The following is an 18,190-nucleotide window of genomic DNA, read 5'->3' as shown; positions in this document are numbered from 1 at the left end:
CAGCAGCCTAGAGCTTGCTTTGGTCTCACTACTGGGAAGACAAAAATTAGAGTTCAGGGTTTCAGGGCAACCAAGACTTGAGGGATCAGGATCCTAGAGAAATGGAAATCAGAAAAAGTGAGCCTGATTTTCTGCTTGTAATTTCTTTTAAGATATTTGTTAGTGACTAAACTTACACTCTCAGGGCCACTGGGCAAGAAAACAAGTAGAAAATAACTTCTAAGAGATTAAAAAGCCAAACAGTGATTTTAAGAGTGTCATAACAGAAGAGACTAAATTGGGAGTTGAGGCCTTGTTAAGGAGGAGGGACTCTGAGACACCCTCTGTGCAAGGGTAAGCAAAAGTAGTACAGCTTACCCAAAGCCTATGATCCAGCCTGAAACATGCTTTTTAAAACATTTCAATAGTGTTAGGGGGAACAGGTGGTGTTTGGTTACATGGATAAGTTTCTTAGCTGTGACTTCTGAGACTTTGGTGCACCCATCACCCAAGCGGTGTTCACTGTATCAGTGTGTAGTCTTTTATCCCTTGCCCTGCTCCCACCCTTCATCCTGAGTCCCTAAAGTCCATTGTTTCATTCTTATGTCTTTACATCCTAATAGTTTAGCTCCTAATTATAAGTGATAACATATGATATTTGGTTTTCCTTTTTCTGAGTTACTTCACTTAGAATAATGGTCTCCAACTCCACCCAGGTTGCTGCAAATGCCATTGTTTTTTTCCTTTTTATGGCTGATCTCAACCTAATTCACTCCTTGGATTTTCATGTTCTTGTTCACCCTCGAACAGCAACCTTTTTTGTTTGTTTGTGTATCACTAATACATTGCTCATCATCCTCCTTCCCCAATCTACAACACTGGTTATCTTTTGGATGCTTGCACATTTTCTTTATCCACTCATTGATTGATGGACATTTGGGCTGGTTCCATCGTTTTGCAATTGCAAATTGTGCTGCGTAAACATGCATGTGTAAGTGTTTTTTTTTTTTTCACATAGTGACTTCTTTTCCTTTGGGTAGATACCCAGCAATGGGATTGCTGGATCAAATAGTAGATCTACTTTTAGTTGTTAAGGAATCTCCATACTGTTTTCCGTAGTAGGTGCACTAGTTTACATTCCCACCAAAAGTGTCATAGTGTTCACTTTTCACCACATCCACATCAACATCTATTATTTCTTGATTTTTTGATTATAGCCATTCTTGCAGGAGTAATGTGGTATCTCATTGTGATTTTGATATGCATCCCATCTATTTTTCTTTGTTTTTGTTGCATTTGCTTTTGGGTACTTGGTTATGAACTCTTTGCCTAAGCCAATATCTAGAAGAGTTTTTCCAATGTTGTCTTCTAGAATATTTATGTTTCCTCCTGAAACACTCTAAATCCCTGTTTGGAAGAAGTTTATCTGCCTATATTCTAACTACCTTCAGAAAAGAAAGTTAAATATTCTTTGGAGAAAGACATCATCAAAAGTCTCTACAATTGTTCATCCACAGTGTCTAGGAATCAATAAAAAAATCAGTTATTTCAGGAGAAAGGGTCAAATGATGATAAACAAAACAAATCATATACAGTCAAAAATTACCCAGGTATTGGCATTGTTGGACACTGGCTTTAATTATTATTAATATGTAAAAATAGATGAAAATGCATAGTTTCTTCAGAGAACTGGAATCTCTACTAGTAATCAAGTGGAAATTTTAGAACTAAAAGTAGATACAAGTAAGCAAAATTAAGAAATTAATAGATGGGTGTATAAACAGAAGAAAAATGTAAGAACTAGACCATTGTAGAAAATTTACAAATTGAAGCTCTGAGGAAGAATGCACTGGGAAAATATAGAATACATCTTAGGAAACATTTAAGACTCCATGAAAAATTTTTATTGTAAATTGGAGTTCTAGAAGAAGAAAAACAAATTGTGGGCAGAAACAATATTCAAAGAGATAATGGCTGAGAATTTGCAAACCGACAAAAGGTATCAAACCACAGGTTCTAGATATTTTATAAACTGCAAACAAGATGAATAGAAAGAAAATATTTGCAAAACACAAATCTGGCAGCTGACTGTATTTAGAAGATATACAGAGCTACAGAACTCTCAAAACCCAACAGCAAAACACACAAACAAAAATTTCAGTTAGATAGTTTAAGTTCTGAGGTACATGCACAGAACATGTAGGTTTATTACATAGTTATACACGTGACATGATAGTTTGCTGTTTCCATCACCCTGTCAGCTACATTAGGTGTTTCTCCTAATGCTATCCCTCCCCTAGCTTCTCAACCCCCAACAGGCCCTGGTGTGTGATGTTCCCCTCCCTGTGTCCATGTGTTCTCATTTTTCAACTCCCACTTATGGGTGAGAACATGTGGTGTTTGGTTTTCTGATCTTAGTTTGCTGAGAATGATGGTTCCCAGCTTGGTGCATGTCCCTGCAAGGGACATAAACTCATGCTTTTTTATGGCTACATAGTATTTCATGGTGTATATGTGCCTGCCACATTTTCTTTATCCAGTCTATCATTGATTGACATTTGTGTTGGTTCCAAGTCTTTGTTATTCTGAACAGTGCCACAATAAACATACATGTGCATGTGTCTTTATTTAACAAACTAGTGGTTTCCAGGGTTTAAGAATGAGGAGGCAATGCATGGTTGGAGGTTGAGAAGAGTATAGATGTACGTGTGACCTAAAGGATAGCAGGTGGGACATGTTAACAGTGAGAAAACAGCTCTGTATCTTGATAGTGGTGGTGATTACACAAATGCATACATGTGATAAAATTGCATAGAACTACATACACACACCTGACTGCATGTAAAAACTGGCAAAGTCTGGTAGACATCTGTGATCTCTACAAATAAGCAAGGTACGTTGCATATAGCAGGCGCTCTGTGGGTGCTCATTGAATATAGGTGTAGTTGTGTAAAAGTATTAAATGGTTTCAAGAAATGCTTAAATTTTCTCATGAATCACTGACTTATAATGGAATTGTAAAAGAAGCAAGGGATATTTATATTTTATTCTTAGTGCTTTGAGAAACCCCTTACAACATGATTATTAATGTGCTTTTCAGAAGTAAAAGACTAGACTGAACAGCTCACAGATCTGACTCAATAGGAAATTGTGTTCTTATTTATTTCTTCTTGTTCAATCATAACTGATTAAGCAAAGGAACTGTATTGCCTAAAATCAGGTGTAGAGTAGTACAGACAGCTAGCATAACATGATAGAGGAAGACATTCAGAATTTTCTAAACAGAGCCTTTTTGAGACTTAAGATGGGATTTTCTGTTTGTGTCAGCATGTAAAGGCCCTACATTTTTAGGGTCTGCTGAGTAACCTAGCAGATGGGCATACGAGCCTGAAAGTTTGAAGATTGAATCCGATTTCTGACTATCAGTGGCTTAAGTCATTATATGGAAAAACCAAGGTAATGTTTGTCATCTCGATTTGCTATCAGCATCATTTCTGCCCTTTCATATGATTTTGTGCTTTCAATGCTGTGTTAACACAAAGAAGAATCTTTTTATAGGTAGATGAATGAGCAAGATGTTCTTGAGCTCTAAGATTCAGTGGTTTGAACATTTTTAACCATGGTAAACAATACCTGAATTGAAAACATATCTTTAAAAACAGAACACTTAAATTATTCATCAACCAGCCCCTTTATAAGCCTTGGATACCATATTCATGGTCATTCATTCATTCAGAGAAAAGCTTGAATGTGTTTTGTGGCAATGCCATAGATAGAATAATGAAAACAGTCTGCCCTTAAGGGTGCACAGCGTGATTGGGAGACAGTTAGGTAATACAGATTTGTAATACTATGTGATGGCACCACACATGAAGTTAGGCAGGAACATGGAAGGGGAAGTGCCTAAAAGCATTAAGGAAGAGTTCCCAGGGGGGCTGAGGCTCAAGATGGGAATTGAAGGATAAGCAGGAGTTTCCTTGGCAGACACAGGAGAGCATTCCATAGTGGAAGAACTGGCAGATGGCAGGGTTCAGTGCTGTTAAAGGCCTGCACACACTTAGAAATGGGTGTGCTTTGCATGGCCACAGCAGTGCTCTTCAAACTTACTGTTTTCTCTTCTACCTGTAAAGGGACTCGAAAAGCTCAGCAACACTTCACACATTCTTAGAGTAACACCTAAACATCTAATAATAGATAAATCTAAAATTTACTTTTCTAAGTGTCTTATCAGTACCATACCAATTTGAAAATCACCATCATTTATTTAAAATAAAATCATGGTCAAGTACTTTGTAAACATTGATTTTTCTTTTTTTATCTTTAAATTTGTGCTTCCATTTCACTTCTATAGAATTTAATACTAATGTAACATACATATATATATATTTTTTCAGAGTCTAGTTGGTTATCTGGTTCTCAGCTAAAAACATTTTGAATACACAACTCTTTGGTGATCATGTTTTGTTAAACTACACTTTTTATTTTGAGATATTTAAACGTTTGCATGTAGTTGTAAAATGCAAAAAAGATTCTGTAAAACCTTTACCGATTTCCCCTAATGGTAGCATCTTGTAAAACAATCTCATAAACAGGATATCAGCATTGAGACTAACATAAGTTATAAAGTGTTAAAAAATTTCTTCTCAATTGAGTTATCATTTGCAATGATTACTCTTCTACAATTGATCAAAACAATATTTTAAAATGTTGATTAATCGCTAGTAAAAACAAATACATAGGAAACTCCTCTTTTCCCCATCTCCTTATTTCTGTGAACAAAGTTTCATAGCACTTGCAGTTATAAGTGAGAAATAAAGCAATATGATTGATGTTAAATCTTTTCTCATTGCAGCAATAATCACTATCCATCCACAGACACAAGAACTACTTTGGGGTTCAGGGAGCCACATGATCTCCTTAAAATACACATTTCCTGTGTTCCTTATCCACTGCTGGCCTTTTTTTTACTGTGCCAAAACGGAGTGATTCTTCCTGGAGATAAGGAATAAATAAGATGTGTAAACTGGAGTGCACATGTAAATATGTGGAGTCATTCATTAGGTAGCCTACGACATAAACAAGATGAGCACTATTCCTGAGAATTGCCACCTGGCTTCTGTTTTAGATGATTTAATTGTCAGATGATGACATTCAGTAAATGACGCTACTCTGGCTGCCTTGGAGTTTAGAAAACAGGGAACACTCTTGGCTATTAAACACTTTAAACAAAATTACCATAGAATTTGAACCTTACAGTCTGAAATGTGGTTACTCTAAACAAAGATTCCTACATTTATAAACATGTGATGTAAATAATCACTTATGTATGTGGTGATTTGAAAGGTCTTCTCTTTTAAAACATGTACTAGAACTTACTGAATCCTTGATACTCCACAACAGTGCCTGGCATAGATAAATGCTCAATAATGCTTAATGAATAAATGAATTATAGAAAGTATCTTCCCCAATCCTACTCTGGAGTGCCTACAATTGTGTCATGATTTTCATGCAAAGTAGACAAAAAATCCCATCATGAGGTTGTGTGTGTGTGCACGTGTGTGTGAAGCATTTCCCCCATGATGGAACAAGGAAAGGGTTATATATTAAACCTCTAGTGCCTTGCTAATAACATCTTCAGTTTTAATTCAACAGATTACTTTTCTCCACAATGTGGGAGTGGCTAGAGCTTCCTGAGTGCTTGACTGTCGCAGACAGGAGTAGCTGAATGGGTATACAAGGAGACAAAAAAATGACACCAGACTCGGTAAAATCTTCACTCTCTACATGCTTGTCTTCGTTCAGTCTTGTCTGGAACAAAGATTACCTTCTAATGAGACCACAAGCTGTAAAAACCAAGAAGCCAAGCCAATATGAGATTTGGGGATAATGGCTCCTGGGCTGGTTCTCTAAAGATTCACTTCTCTTTTTAGCTCCAGTTATTTTTTTTTATCTTCTCCATTTTTTCTCTCTTTTTTCCTGCCAGTCCACCTACACCACTTGTTCTTTCCTTGCCCTGACCTGAAGCGCTCCTTCCTTGGACCCCGAGGCATGTTCTTATAGCTTTGTCCCTTCATTGTGGACAGCATGTTTTGAGGAGCAGAGTTTCACCAGTCACTGGAAGTAATTACATAGGCACCTGCAGGCCAGCCCTCAACCTCTTCATTTCATGGGCATATAATAGTTAGCCCTAAAAATTTTACAGAACTCTTTTAGAGTTTTTCAACCAATATTCTTTTCTCAAACTGCCCAATGGTTTTCTGTTGTTGTTGTTGTTTTGTTGTTTTGTTTGTTTTTGTTTTTTAACTAGAAATAGCTTTGGGAATCATTCTCTTTACTATGAGTCACTTGGGTCGTCTTGTGTTAAAGCCTGGAAAAGCCAGTAGGAACTTAAAAATATAGAATCACTTTGGGAGCTTGGCTGTTTACTACTAAGATTTCGTCTTCTAATTAGGAGATTCTTTCTTTTCTTCCCCCACACCATCCCCTAGACCACACAACAACTCTGTCTTATTGTTTTGGCTTGTCTTTTGTAATCAAGGCTGAAAGATCTTCTAAGAAGGCATGCGTTCTCCTGCTGCCAGTCCATTAAGGAACAGTTGTGCCACACGTGGCCCCCAGTTGATAAATCCTGGGAACCCATTTATATTGTGTTCCATATACAAGTTGATGGTAGTGGCATGCATTGGGTTTATGTCTTGGCTACACATTAAGGTATGCAAGAAATGTAACTTACTTTATTCTTCTGTCATTAAACTTAATTTCTATTTTGAGCCCCCATCCTACTGAGTAGTAATAATTTAATCTCAGTCAATTATGCCTGTTATGCTTGGGGCTGTGCCTAACCTTGGAGATGGCTTATAAGTGCCAAGGCCACAGGAAAAATAACCCACTGTGGTCACCAGGTGATGCTGGTCACCTGACATGACCCTGGTTCTCATCACAGGGACACCCTCAGGGACATTGTGGCAGGCTCTGTTACCATTCCTGCTTAGCTTTGGTGGTCAGTGGTTCCTCTCTAGAGCTAAGCCACTTACTCAGGAATCTATTACTGTAATGAGTCAAGATCTTTCTGCTGTCAGATTACACAAACCTATTTTGGGTTCCCTTTTCCAGCTTGAAAGTCAGGGTACAGTCAACTTTATTGGACCCACTACCATCTATTCATTCCCATTATTTACGTTTTGTCTCTTTCCTCTTCTTTCAGCTTGAGAGAATCTTTTCTAGGCTAATGTGGTAGTGATCGTGTTGGCAGTGTGAGAGCAAGGGTCCCTTTTTCAATCCATCCACCATGGTGGCTCAACCATGGATGGGGTCCTCTTAGGATTCAGGTAGCAGAGGCTCAGAAAACCCCACAGCCAAAAAAGAATTTCTTGTTTCCTTGCTTTTCATTCTGTTGTATTAATTTCCAATGAGGTTAATATTTGTAGAAAAATCTGGCATTGTGAATTGAGTGGAGTAGGGAGAAGAGAGGCATGGAAGTACTGGGGTAAAAGGCTAGTATTTCCATTTTCTTTTCATCTTTTCACACTAGTACTTTAAAGCTTCCTCTGAGTAAGTATTCCTGGTCTTGTTATCCATCTATCTACAGGATGGGTGTTGGGAAAGTGAGTGAAGGTGGAGGGAGCCTGAAGGTGTCTCAGAGTGGAGGCTGGGGTGTCGTGGCATAGTTGAGAATATACATGTGCATTTGTTTTCTCTTGCTGTTTCAATGTGTCAGGCAAGAGCAGGAATACCAAAGAAGGGATTCCACCATAGGGGATGGAATCTCGTCCTCACCCCACTCCCCATTCTACTATCAGATTTTATTTCTCCTCTGTATTTTAATTTTGTCCTCCAAGATAAGAAATGATAAAAATTAATGGTTTTGAGTATAAAAATAATAATTATATTCTCCATAACTAGAGAAGTGGGAAGGGAACAATTATTGACACTAGAACAAAGACATCTTGTGTAAATCTGATCTAATAATATTTTGAGATCTATGAAGAATTATGCCAACAGCTCCAATTTGGTAAGATTTCCTTTCCTACTGCAATTAGCAGCCTAATTTCAGACTGCTAGTAATCAGTTTTGAACCCTAATATGTTGTCTATGAGGAGAATAGGCACTTGTGTATTTGCAGCCCTGTCCAAGTCTTGCTTGTCTTCTGGGTGTCTGCGGTGGGCAGGATCAGAACAGTATGAAGACAAAGTGTGAGCGGCTTACAGGAAAATCAGAGATCTTGTTGAGGTTGTTTTCCTACTGTGCCTGGCAATGCCTGGTTTCACTCTGGGAGGTCTGTCCAATTTATGGTCAGGCCCCACCTTCCATTTTTCTTTTCAATGAATGAAGATTGGTGGGAGCTGATGAAGGTTACAGGCAAATGAACGTGTCCTGCCAGACTGCACATAGAATTACAATAATATTGAGAAATGGTCTAATATATATTTTGAGTCTCTTTATTCTAGGAAATAAGCTACGTGCTTATTTATTTACATTACTAGTTTAATCTTCATGACAATCCTTTGAGGTAGAAACTCTTCTCATTACCATTAAACAGATCAGGAAACAGTCTTGATAGCATTTAAGGAGTGTTTCCCCATATCCGGATCAGTACCTTTCCAGTGCCAGTCAAAGAAGGAGCCCTGGCCCCTCCAAAGGCTACCTTGTGAGAGAGAAGCTTCTGTCCAGTGGTGCAGGGACCCATGTGTAACCACGCAGAGCCCGACCCATGTGACTGGAAGAAAGTGTGAGCACAGGTTGTGGATTCAGAAGATAATGCTGGTTCATTTGAATATTAATATAAAATGGTACTGACAACTAGCAATTCTTCCTATTGTTTCATTATTCCTATGATGCTGTCCCTGAGAAAGGATTGCAGCTTTTCCTGAAAGTGGGGAAATGCACAATCCCTCAGGGCCCCTCCTCCCCACCGGGGGAATACTTAAATGGTGGTGATGGCAGGAAGGGATTGCTACTCTAGCCACTCAGTTTTTATTTATTATTAATTATGTATTGTTAATGAAATGCTTGTTTAATGAAAAGAAATGCTTGCATTCCTCTTATTACATTTTGGGCAACACGTCTTTATGCCTCACTCCAGCTTTGGCATGAGTACACGTGTATGTGTAACTTTTATTAAAACACGAAAGAACTTTTCCAAACTAAATCACCAAATAAATTTAATGTGTATTTCCACCCCTACATCGATGTGAGTGTGATGTGTCTCAGTGAGTAATAAAAACCCACCTCATAATAATGTGGCTGTGTATGTCTGTGAGTGATTAAAACTCATTCCCCTAATAACTTCACAAATTTGTTTTAGTTGGAATGAAGAGTGAATGGAAGGAATAGTATGGGACCCCTCTGTGTATCTGTGAGAGTGGATGAAGGGTACAAACCGGTTGTATTAGTTCGTTCTCACGTGGCTATGAAGAAATACCTGAGACTGGGTAATTAAGAAAAGAGGTTTAATTGACTCACAGTTCAGCATGGCTTGGGGGACCTCAGGAAACTTATAATGATGGTAGAAGGTACCACTTCACAGAGGGGCACGAAAGAGAATGAGTGCCAGTATGGGAAATACCAGACATTTATAAAACCATCAGATCTCTTGAGACTCATTCATTGTCATGAGAACAGCATGGGAGAAACTGCCTCCATGATTCAGTTACCTCCACCTGGTCCCACCCTTGATATGGGGATTATGGAATTAGGGGGTTTACAATTCAAAATGAGATTTTGCGTAGGGACACAGCCAAACCATATCACCAGTAGAGAGCGAGTGAGGATTAAAGGGTGGCGAATCTGGTTCACTTGGAAGTCTGCAGCAGGTCTGAGTAGGATGGCTGGCTTCTCACAGCCAGCTTTCCCCTTTTCCTCGGGCCACTGTGAGATGGGAGTCTTGGAACACAAACTGCAAGGCCGAGGCAGTGACAGTCCGTGACAACACAGATTCCTTTGCCTTTGTTCATGACTGCCTTGCAAAGCTAGCATGTTAGCTCTCAAAATAAGGGAATACAACTGGGAAGAAATCTTAGTGATAAGCCAATCTACCCCTCATTTTACAGAGGAAGAGATTAAAGGAAAGGTTAAACAGCCAAGGCCATGCAGCTAGTGAAGGTCAGCTAACACTCCACACTCCAAGTTCCTCTAGTTCTAGTCCAGGGGAATAATCTTATAATCTTGTGCTGTAGCAGATACAGAATTACCATAAGAGATCGATGACCTTGGGCTTTTTGTTTTCAACATGTCTTAGTGTGCACAACACTCATCCCTAAATTAGAGCGATATGTTGTTCTATATTTTCTATATTTCTATATTTTGTGCAATATCCTAGTTAACACACATGTAGTCACTGAACCAGTTGCTGTGCCTTCCAAATAAATGAGTTTTTAGCATAAGTACATCTCTCCACAATTGAAAATATAACTTGTGAATGTGTGTTAAAATGCTTATGTTGTTAGTGAAGATGTAAGTGTTTTCTGGTTGTAACTTTATCCTTCTGTGTTGGGAATGTGCACCAAGAGTGCTAAAGTGGAGAACCCTGGCCAATTGTCCTGGGTATGGAGGGGATTTGCTGGGAGTGTTGAGGGCTTGCATTTTTATGCTTCTCCCTCTACTTATAAAAAAGCTGATTTACTGAAAGATGGCTGTTGCAAAATATTCTTAGATGTGGAAACATCTCATTTGGGGTTGAGGTAGAGACTTTGGTGATTGATGAGAAGCCCAGTACTGTAATGGCCATCCCCGTATCCTCGGGTGTTTCCAGTTCACACTCCTGATCATCCCTTCTTTCTTGGCACATGCTGCTTTTTGCCATCCTTTCTTCCTAGAACCATCTTTTTTTTATCTATATTTTCTTTCTGTATACTGAAGGATGTCGCAAAAGGCCCTGGGCCTGGCTGGCCATAGGATGTGGGGATATTTGATGTTTGCTCAGAGCTGAAACATATGAGTAGAAGATAACTATTAATTGGAACTTTTCTTTTTTATCTTTGATAGTGTTTCCTGGATTGTGCTCTGAGACATCTGGTACTCCAGAGATGTCAAAAGATATTCTACCCCAGACAGGTTCTGTGTTCAAATAAGTTTGTAAAGCAAAGGGTAAAACTCAATTGATGAAGGGCATTTTGGGGCCTTTAATACAACAACTCACTCTCATATACATTATAAATTTTCAGGAGGATAGTATGGCATGCTGCATTTTCCTCAAGCATATTTAACCATTAATAACACTTGTTTTTTTCAAAGTATTACCCAGGTTCAGATTTTATGAACATAATTTGGGAAAAGAACTAATCAATGTGGATACTTAAACTTTATGGGTGAATTGTGTAGCCTTTCAAAATCCTATTTCTGAAGATTAGTTTTTTTAAAGCCAAAACTTACTTAGAAGTTGGGGGAAAGAATAGGCAGAAAAGGGATTAAGCATATGTAGAGGGTTAAAGTGTAGTGGAGGAGAAAGGATGAAGAAGGTGAAGGCACCTGGAGAGGCTGCTGGGAAGAACAGAAAGCTGTTCTCTTAGAATTATCTCCACTGGTGTGAAGGTCAATATTGCCATTAAAGCACTGGGGGCAAAATTGTGTATAAACGTTGGTGATGACTATTGCTGCCATTGGTTATGTAGACATAAAGTATGGACCTCTTGGAAAGTGGAAACACTGTGTCTCTCCAGGTTTATTCAAATAACATACACTCTTGAAATAGACCTGTTTTCAAGTTAATTTAACCTTATGTTGCCATGATGACGCACAAATAAAAGAAATATTCAGAAAATAACCTTATAAAAAGAAAGAGAAAGAAAAAAAGTATAAGGTTAGAGAATAACATTTTTTACCAGAAGTAGTAGAAATAATAAACATGAGAGGTGAGGTCTAGCTTTACCTGGGATGTGAAGGGAGACACTGTATCTTAGATGAGTCTGGGCATGGCTTGGGTAACATCAGTGTGTTCAAGTAAACTGGGAAAGACTAGACCTTAAACTTAGGAACTGTCCTGTGCAGTAAAGTAGTCATGAGAAAGGCAACTGAGCTGCCTCTTAGGCCAGTGGATGTGGCACCAGATACCCTGTGACTATCTCCTGCCCATAATGCTGTGTATGTGGTTGTATATGGGATGTTGAATGGAGGCAGGAATAGGACATAGTCCTTGGAATATGATCTGGCAAGAGAAGGACAGAGCTAGTCTCCTGGAGGACCTGCTATACTCAGACTATTGATATAGGGAGGACTCAGGTGTGAGAAGCGAAGCAAGTCCTGGGAACTGGGATCAGACCTGGGACAGAAGGACAGGGTCAGCTGGGCAGCACAGCCAGGGGTGACCTTGTGCCCCAGAGGATTGATCCAGGGGTGTGAGATCCTCTGTCTCTTCTCTTAGACATAAGACTGGGTCTGGCCCTGACAATTTTGAGGTATAAAGAAGGAAAGCCAAGTGGTTCAATTTATGGGAGAGGAGGAAATCAGGAATTAGGATTTCACCAAGCTAGACAGATAGAAGTTGTGTCACTTGGATATCCTTAGCCTTTCCTTTGTAAGGTTGCAATGATACTAAATCTCTCATCTGAGCCTGACTGAATGCAATGAACACCTCCCTTTGTGTTCTCATGGAGAACACATCTGAAACATCTCCCTTCGTGTTCTCATGAAGATTTAGGGGGAGTGTAGGGATTGTTAAATCAGAAGCAGCCTACACAGCTGTCATTTCCTTTAATGTGCCAAACACTAAAAAATAAACAAAAACAAATTTAGTGTTATCATCTCCACTTTACAGACAACAAAACTGAGTTCTAGGAGGCAAGACAGCTGTTCAAGTCCTCAAAGCTGGAATGTGGAGAAGTAGGAGTTAGGTCAGATTTTCTTGACTCCAAATCCCTTGGACTTTTGCCTAGACCAATGATTCTCAACCCGGGAAGTTTTTAAAAATGTCGACACATGAACCTCATCCTCAAATGTTTGGAATCAATTCATCTGGGGTGGCATTTGAACCCCTGTATGTCTTCTTTTAACTCTCCCAGGTGATTTTAATGTGCATATAGAGCTGAGAATTCTGGCCGCCTATCATGTCAACATTACTGTCCTGTCCTGGGCCTCTAGTATAACACTTGTTCATGTGGAGAATAAAGAAATATATATTAATTTGTTTAGAGAGTTTTTGTGGCAAGAAAGGCAAGCAATGACTGTATGTCACAAGTTATAAAGTGACTTTTTATAGGTTGAAATGGAATATTCGATGTTTATCATAAAATATAATTAAGGATTGGAGAGCTGCTGTTCACTCTGTGGTCTGAAAGGCTTTTCAAAACTTTCCTTGCAGGTGGCATTGTCGTCAACCCGGCCTATTATGGGAAACCTGGCCACATTAACACCATGATCCATGAAGTCGGGCATGTTCTGGGACTCTACCACGTCTTCAAAGGGGTCAGTGAAGGAGAATCCTGCAATGACCCCTGCAAGGAGACGGTGCCATCCATGGAAACAGGAGACCTCTGTGCCGACACCGCCCCCACTCCCAAGAGTGACCTGTGCAGGGAACCGGAGCCCACTAATGACACCTGTGGCTTCACTGGCTTCCCAGGAGCTCCGTTCACCAACTACATGAGCTACACAGGTATCGCCACTGTCTTGTTTTGTTTTCTTTTAAGAATACATGAGGGCCTTTATGAGCTAGGAGGGTGGAGGTGTGGGAGCTGATGGGAAAATGATTAAGTGGCCATTTGTGTCAGAAAGTTGAAGTGTATTTATTTTAGGGTATTATTTTTTCATGTCTTTGGATAACTTGAAGAAATACTGAAATATTAAGGTGCTTTGTTCACTGAATTCTCCTCTACTAGATATTTAAAATATGCTTCTAGATAGTAAAAAAGGCTAAAAGCCCTCTTGTGATCCCTTTGACTTCTAGAATGTGGTTATTCTTATTTTTGCCCACATTTTTAGGCATTTACTCTGAAGAAGAATCCAGTGGAAATAAGGGAAAAGAGTTATGGGTCAAAGTGCCCCTTCGTACTATTTTTGAATTTGGTCAAGAAAGTGGCTTGGTTAATTTAGGCTCAGGATTTTTTCTTTTATGTTTTTTTTACCATATGTTATTTAAAAAAAACAAAATGAGATTATCTTTTCCAGCACTAGTCAAGCACTAATTCTTAGCTGCCTAACACCCTCCCCCCACCAAAAAGTGCCATCTAATTTAAAAAATGACATCTTCCTGGCTCTGGAAAAACTTATTGTCTGGTCTTTCCTTGCTTAATGCAGCTTCTGTATTATGCTTCCCTGTCTCTCACGCCTTCCTTGTTTCTGGTGAAAAGTAATAGTGACCAGTTTACTGATAACGGAAAATTTATCCCTAAAATTAAAGACTGATTTGATTTGATTACCTAGTCCAATGGTGAAAGAAGATATTTTTTTCTATAAGTTTCAAAGGCTTGTTTGGTGACAGGCTCTTCCAGAACTATCCAAAAAAATAATATACCACCACACCCTGGTCATGACTTTGATGGGAAGAAAGCGTGATGCGCTGGTCCATCTGTCACCTATCAAGATGTGTCTATCTGCATTGCATTGCAGTGAATAATTCAGCGTATCATGAGAACCCCTCCTCCCCCATCAAGGGACAGAGAGATTAGATGATGCCATGCAGAGGGCAGAGCTCTGGAGGCAGCACCTTTGAACGGGGAAGAGGAAACATTTAAGAAGCTGAGTAAGGCAGTATTTGGTGTGTTTTCACTGGAAGAGTCCCTGAAAATAAGATAACTCCCTTTCCAACCTATGCAAGATGTACCTGCTAAAGAGACTTTGCCATATCCAAAAGTAAGGCTGAGACCATCATTCCCAGTCCTGCTGTCTCCTTGACATTTGGCTCTCTTTTCCCTTGAGCAGCTCTAGTGAATACTCACTAACCTCTGCCAGCATCACTGGGCAATAAAGCAGGTGTCTGCAACTCCACAAATGTTCACAAGTGAAAAGTCCATCTGTTGAAACACTGCCATCTTGTGGTTTGCTGAATAAGCAACTGTCAGCTCAGAGCAACCTGAGTCTCACCCTGGGCCAGCCCAACTTTAAGGTCATGACCTTGCTTTAGACAAGAAAGTGCTGCATCTCTGGTCTCTGTCTTCTCTTACACATTTCCAGCTTAGACCCGTTCTGGAACAGATTGCATTTGTTCATCCAACAAGTGCTTATTGAGCATAATAAGTTAACTCAGCCATGAACAAGGTACAATTTATCCCTGCCTTGGTGCACATGACGGGTTAAAATCTCTATCTCTTGTGCTACCTTTTTTTGTCTCCACAGATGATAACTGCACTGACAATTTCACCCCGAACCAAGTGGCCCGAATGCATTGCTATTTGGACCTGGTCTATCAGCAGTGGACTGAAAGCAGAAAGCCCACCCCCATCCCCATCCCACCCATGGTCATCGGACAGACCAGCAAGTCCCTCACTATCCACTGGCTGCCTCCTATTAGTGGAGTTGTATATGACAGGTGAGAGGGGCACTGGCCATGGGTGAGCTGGTTCATTTCTCTGTGGCGTTTCATATGAATAAAGGGAAGAATATGAAGCCAGGGGAACTCCAATTTGGAACTATAAATGTGTGCATCACTGCTCAGAGCTGCTGCTCCAGCCTGCTGTGTTTTCATTGCTTTAGCAAAGCTCTGGGCTATCCCGTGAGCCAGTGGCTTATAGTAAGTACTCACTCCCTCTCAGGGAGGCCTGGAGAGTCTGACCAATGTGACAGGGATGAATTGGCAGAACTGAGAGGGCATCTGCCACTTGTCCCTGTCAGCTGTTCCTCTGCAGCATGAGGGTGGAGTGGCAGCTTGCCACTTGCACAGTGGTGTCGGGGGAGGGATTACAGCATGCTTCTCCAGGCACTTCTGGATGTGGGTGGGTGGGAGTGTGCCCACTGCCACAAGCTGTGCATCAGGGGCTTCCCTGACTTATGCGGGTGTTTCTGACACTTTCTCAGCCTCCTGTGCCCCCCCTTCTTATGGCCACTATCACGGAATTGTCATCCTCTGCTCGTTTTCCTATCTGCCTCACTTGCCTGGCAACTACTGGGGGAGGCAGGATTATTCTTTGTCTCTTTGCCTCTTTCCCTGCCACCTCTAATATATGTTTACTGAATAAAAGCATTACACCTAAAACTAACTTTCATTCGTCCTTTGCCTATTGATTGAAAAGAATATCGGAGAAATGTTTGGAGATAGGAGAGAAAGGTAGGAGAATGAATGACATCTAATAATTGGTGGTGGGGATGGGAGAATGTCGTTTCACTGAGAAGGACCAGAACCCCCTCCATGACCTGTGCAGACTGACCTCTTTCAAAACCTAATGCTATATTCTGAATAGTGACAGTACCTTACCTATTGGTTGCACTATATGTGAAGTGTTGTGCTAGGTATTTTACCTGCAGTTGTCTTATTTAGTCTTTGGAGTAAACACAGTTTCTGCTAAATGAGTGAGAAGTTCTGAGGCATAGAGCAACATACAATGGACCCCACAACTGGCTAGAGGTGAACTGGGGCGTCCGATGGAAATTCAGGAATAAGGAACGCGGAATGGATGATTTCTTTTAATTTAGAGCTTTCTCATTTGGCACCTTTCTTCTTTGCACCACACTTTCTCTCTGGGTGTCAGGCTTCAACTAAAGAGAAGGATGTCCCTGGAGCAAGTTTCTGTGTCTTTCTGCTTTGCTGAAAGCATAGGGAGAGAGCAACAGAGAGACAGGGATAGGAGGAAGCTGGTGAATCCTCTTTCATGGTGGTGGTTCAGCCTCCTGGGATGTTGATACCTGTCTCTGATACCTTGATACGTACTTCATGTGTGGCGCCACTTAGACCTCACAACCCTACAAAGCAGTTTCATGGTCGTCAGCACCCAAAGTCTCATGGGCTCTGTTTGTGATTCAGCACACATCTATGTGATGTGTGTGAGGATCATCTTCCTGCAAGTGTGACCTTGTGCAGCTTTGGTCGAACTGCCTGAACAGCAAGTCCTCTGGGTATGTGCAAACCAGAGTTTTACATCCGTTTATGTAACACATGTAAACAATTTAATCTTTGAATTCTCTCTCTGGTACAAACGTTACGATAAAGCAGACATCAGTACAGACTTGCTGAGAGCCTGTTGGCAGAAAAGGCCGCAATTTGCTTTCTTTTCTCAGCAAGGTGGACTGCAGTTTTGAGACCTCCCAACATGTGTATCAGGGGGACTCACGTCACATGCCCAGCGATTTGTGTCATGCTTGGAGTTGTGTTTACTCCACCCCAGCAGGTATTTGGAACCCTTATGTCAGAGAAGAGCCCCAGCTACGCACTCAGCAGCCGCCCCGGAAGGGCCAAGTGCATCAGAGGAGTGAGCTTTGAAGTTATGTTCACATTAGAAGTGAATGCTGATTGGAGTCAGAGGTTGGATCTTAACTACACCTTTTAGTTTCCAAAGTACTGGACACTCGATGGTGTTTGGGAACTTGCTCAAAGGAATTAAGGAACTTGTTGTGACCTTAGGCAATTTACTTAACCTCTCAGAGCCTGAGTTTTCTCATTTGTAAACATAAGGTTATTACAGGAATTAGAAATCATTTATGAAAAGCATGACATAGTGGCATGATGCCAGTTATGTGAGGTACTTCAGAAATGTGAGCAGCTGTCGTAATTGCTACATCTTTTTAAAATAACATTTTTCTGGCATACTACAAGATGAGATTCTTGTTTCCTTACCTTTTGAGAGACCGTGACTTGATGCCTCCCTTTTCAGATGTGTCATTCACAATTGGGCTTCTAAAAAGATTTTAAGTATCGGAGGCAAGCCACATGGAGTGACTTACCGTTATTACGTAGCTATTATTGTTTCTACGTCTTCCAGTTACCTCACTTATTGTACTTGTAGAACTTTCCATAGACTGTATTAATCACCTCATGTATATCCCATGAAACAAGCATTCACAGAAGGATTGCTGGGTCCAATGTCTTTGCTAGCTGTTGGGAATATAAATAAGAATACAGCTTGGTCTAGACCTGCTCACAGGCAAAGGAGAGGAAAGAATGTGAATGGAAATTCTCAACACCACATAGCAGAGCCCTAAGAGAGGAGACAGCAGGTGCAGTGGGAGCACAGAGAAGGGAGTACTGACCGCTCAGAGGAGAAAGGCTGAGTGCTGCTGCAGTTTACACTTGAATGGTTCTTGAAGGGTAAGTAGGAGTTTGCTAAACAGAGAAGCTCGGAAAGGCTGT

At 40.4% G+C, this 18,190-nt stretch overlaps 1 protein-coding gene across 2 annotated transcripts in view; it reads left to right on the top strand.

The window, feature by feature from the left end:
• Positions 1-18,190, top strand: part of PAPPA2 (pappalysin 2) — a 280,840-nt gene that overhangs the window by 114,216 nt on the left and 148,434 nt on the right. For both annotated transcript variants that reach the window (XM_032291320.1, XM_032291319.1), the window contains 2 exons: positions 13,274-13,567; positions 15,247-15,439. In XM_032291320.1, coding sequence (XP_032147211.1) covers positions 13,274-13,567; positions 15,247-15,439 — 487 coding nt within the window. The remainder of the gene's footprint in view (positions 1-13,273; positions 13,568-15,246; positions 15,440-18,190) is intronic.

This window comes from Sapajus apella, unplaced genomic scaffold (genome assembly GCF_009761245.1).
Source record: "Sapajus apella isolate SASKATOON/1434 unplaced genomic scaffold, GSC_monkey_1.0 scaffold25, whole genome shotgun sequence".
Taxonomy (NCBI): Eukaryota; Metazoa; Chordata; class Mammalia; order Primates; family Cebidae; genus Sapajus; species Sapajus apella.
This window is presented reverse-complemented; position numbering and strand designations above follow the sequence as displayed.